We start from the raw sequence: 847 nt of genomic DNA on the forward strand, positions 1-847 counted from the left end.
CTGACACTCTGTAGGGGGAGAGGGGCCGTGACCCCAGGAGCTGACACTCTGTAGGGGGAGAGGGGCCGTGACCCCAGGAGCTGACACTCTGTAGGCGGGGGTCCCCAGCACTGTATGTTGGTGCTGTATAGTTGAGGTGGGGGAGGGAAGTCACTTCCAGTAACAGATCCCTAACCTGGAGATACGTCTGGTCAGAGATCACAATCACCGGTTGGAGGAACTGATCACTGTGTTCCTTTGGACCAAACCACCACTGACAGGGGCACTTATCACAGCTAAGCCTTAAATTGGTTGCAGGCAATGACCAATCACCAATCTCGCCAGATGGGGCGGAGTGTGGGAGGGGCAGGCTGCAGTGTTCTCCCCGCCCCCTTTTAGCCGGGCACAACACCCAGAAGATTTTGGGTGGTTACTGATAATTGGGGTCACAATGCAGGGGCTGCCACCCACCCAACTCAAAACTGCGCTGAGAATGTTGGGCTGATCTGATTGGTCGGTGCCATGGGGTAATAGATTCCTTCTGTGTGGATGATATTTGATTGTAATGGAGGATCCACCATTTCCTTCCAGGCGGAGGTGAGGTTTGATGACGTTGCCGTGTATTTCACCGAAGAGGAATGGCGAATCTTACAGGAGGAGCAGAGGAGTCTCTACAAGGAAGTGATGAACGACAATTATCAGATGATCCTTTCACTGAGTGAGTCCTCCCAAAAACCTGATCTGTTACCGGATCCACCTCCCTGACTCCACCCCCTGATCCACCTCCCCGACTCCATCACCTGATCCACCTCCCCGACTCCATCCCCCATCACTGGATCCACCTCCCCGACTCCATCACCTGATCCAC

The 847-nt window shown here is 54.4% G+C and overlaps 1 protein-coding gene across 1 annotated transcript in view; it reads left to right on the forward strand.

Moving 5' to 3' along the window:
* The window catches only part of LOC140331791 (uncharacterized), a 7,999-nt gene that overhangs the window by 800 nt on the left and 6,352 nt on the right, over window positions 1-847 (forward strand). Inside the window, exon 2 of the mRNA XM_072413082.1 lies at window positions 571-697. Within this exon, the coding sequence (XP_072269183.1) occupies window positions 571-697 (127 nt within the window). The remainder of the gene's footprint in view (window positions 1-570; window positions 698-847) is intronic.

This window comes from Pyxicephalus adspersus, chromosome 5 (assembly GCF_032062135.1).
Source record: "Pyxicephalus adspersus chromosome 5, UCB_Pads_2.0, whole genome shotgun sequence".
Taxonomy (NCBI): domain Eukaryota; kingdom Metazoa; phylum Chordata; class Amphibia; order Anura; family Pyxicephalidae; genus Pyxicephalus; species Pyxicephalus adspersus.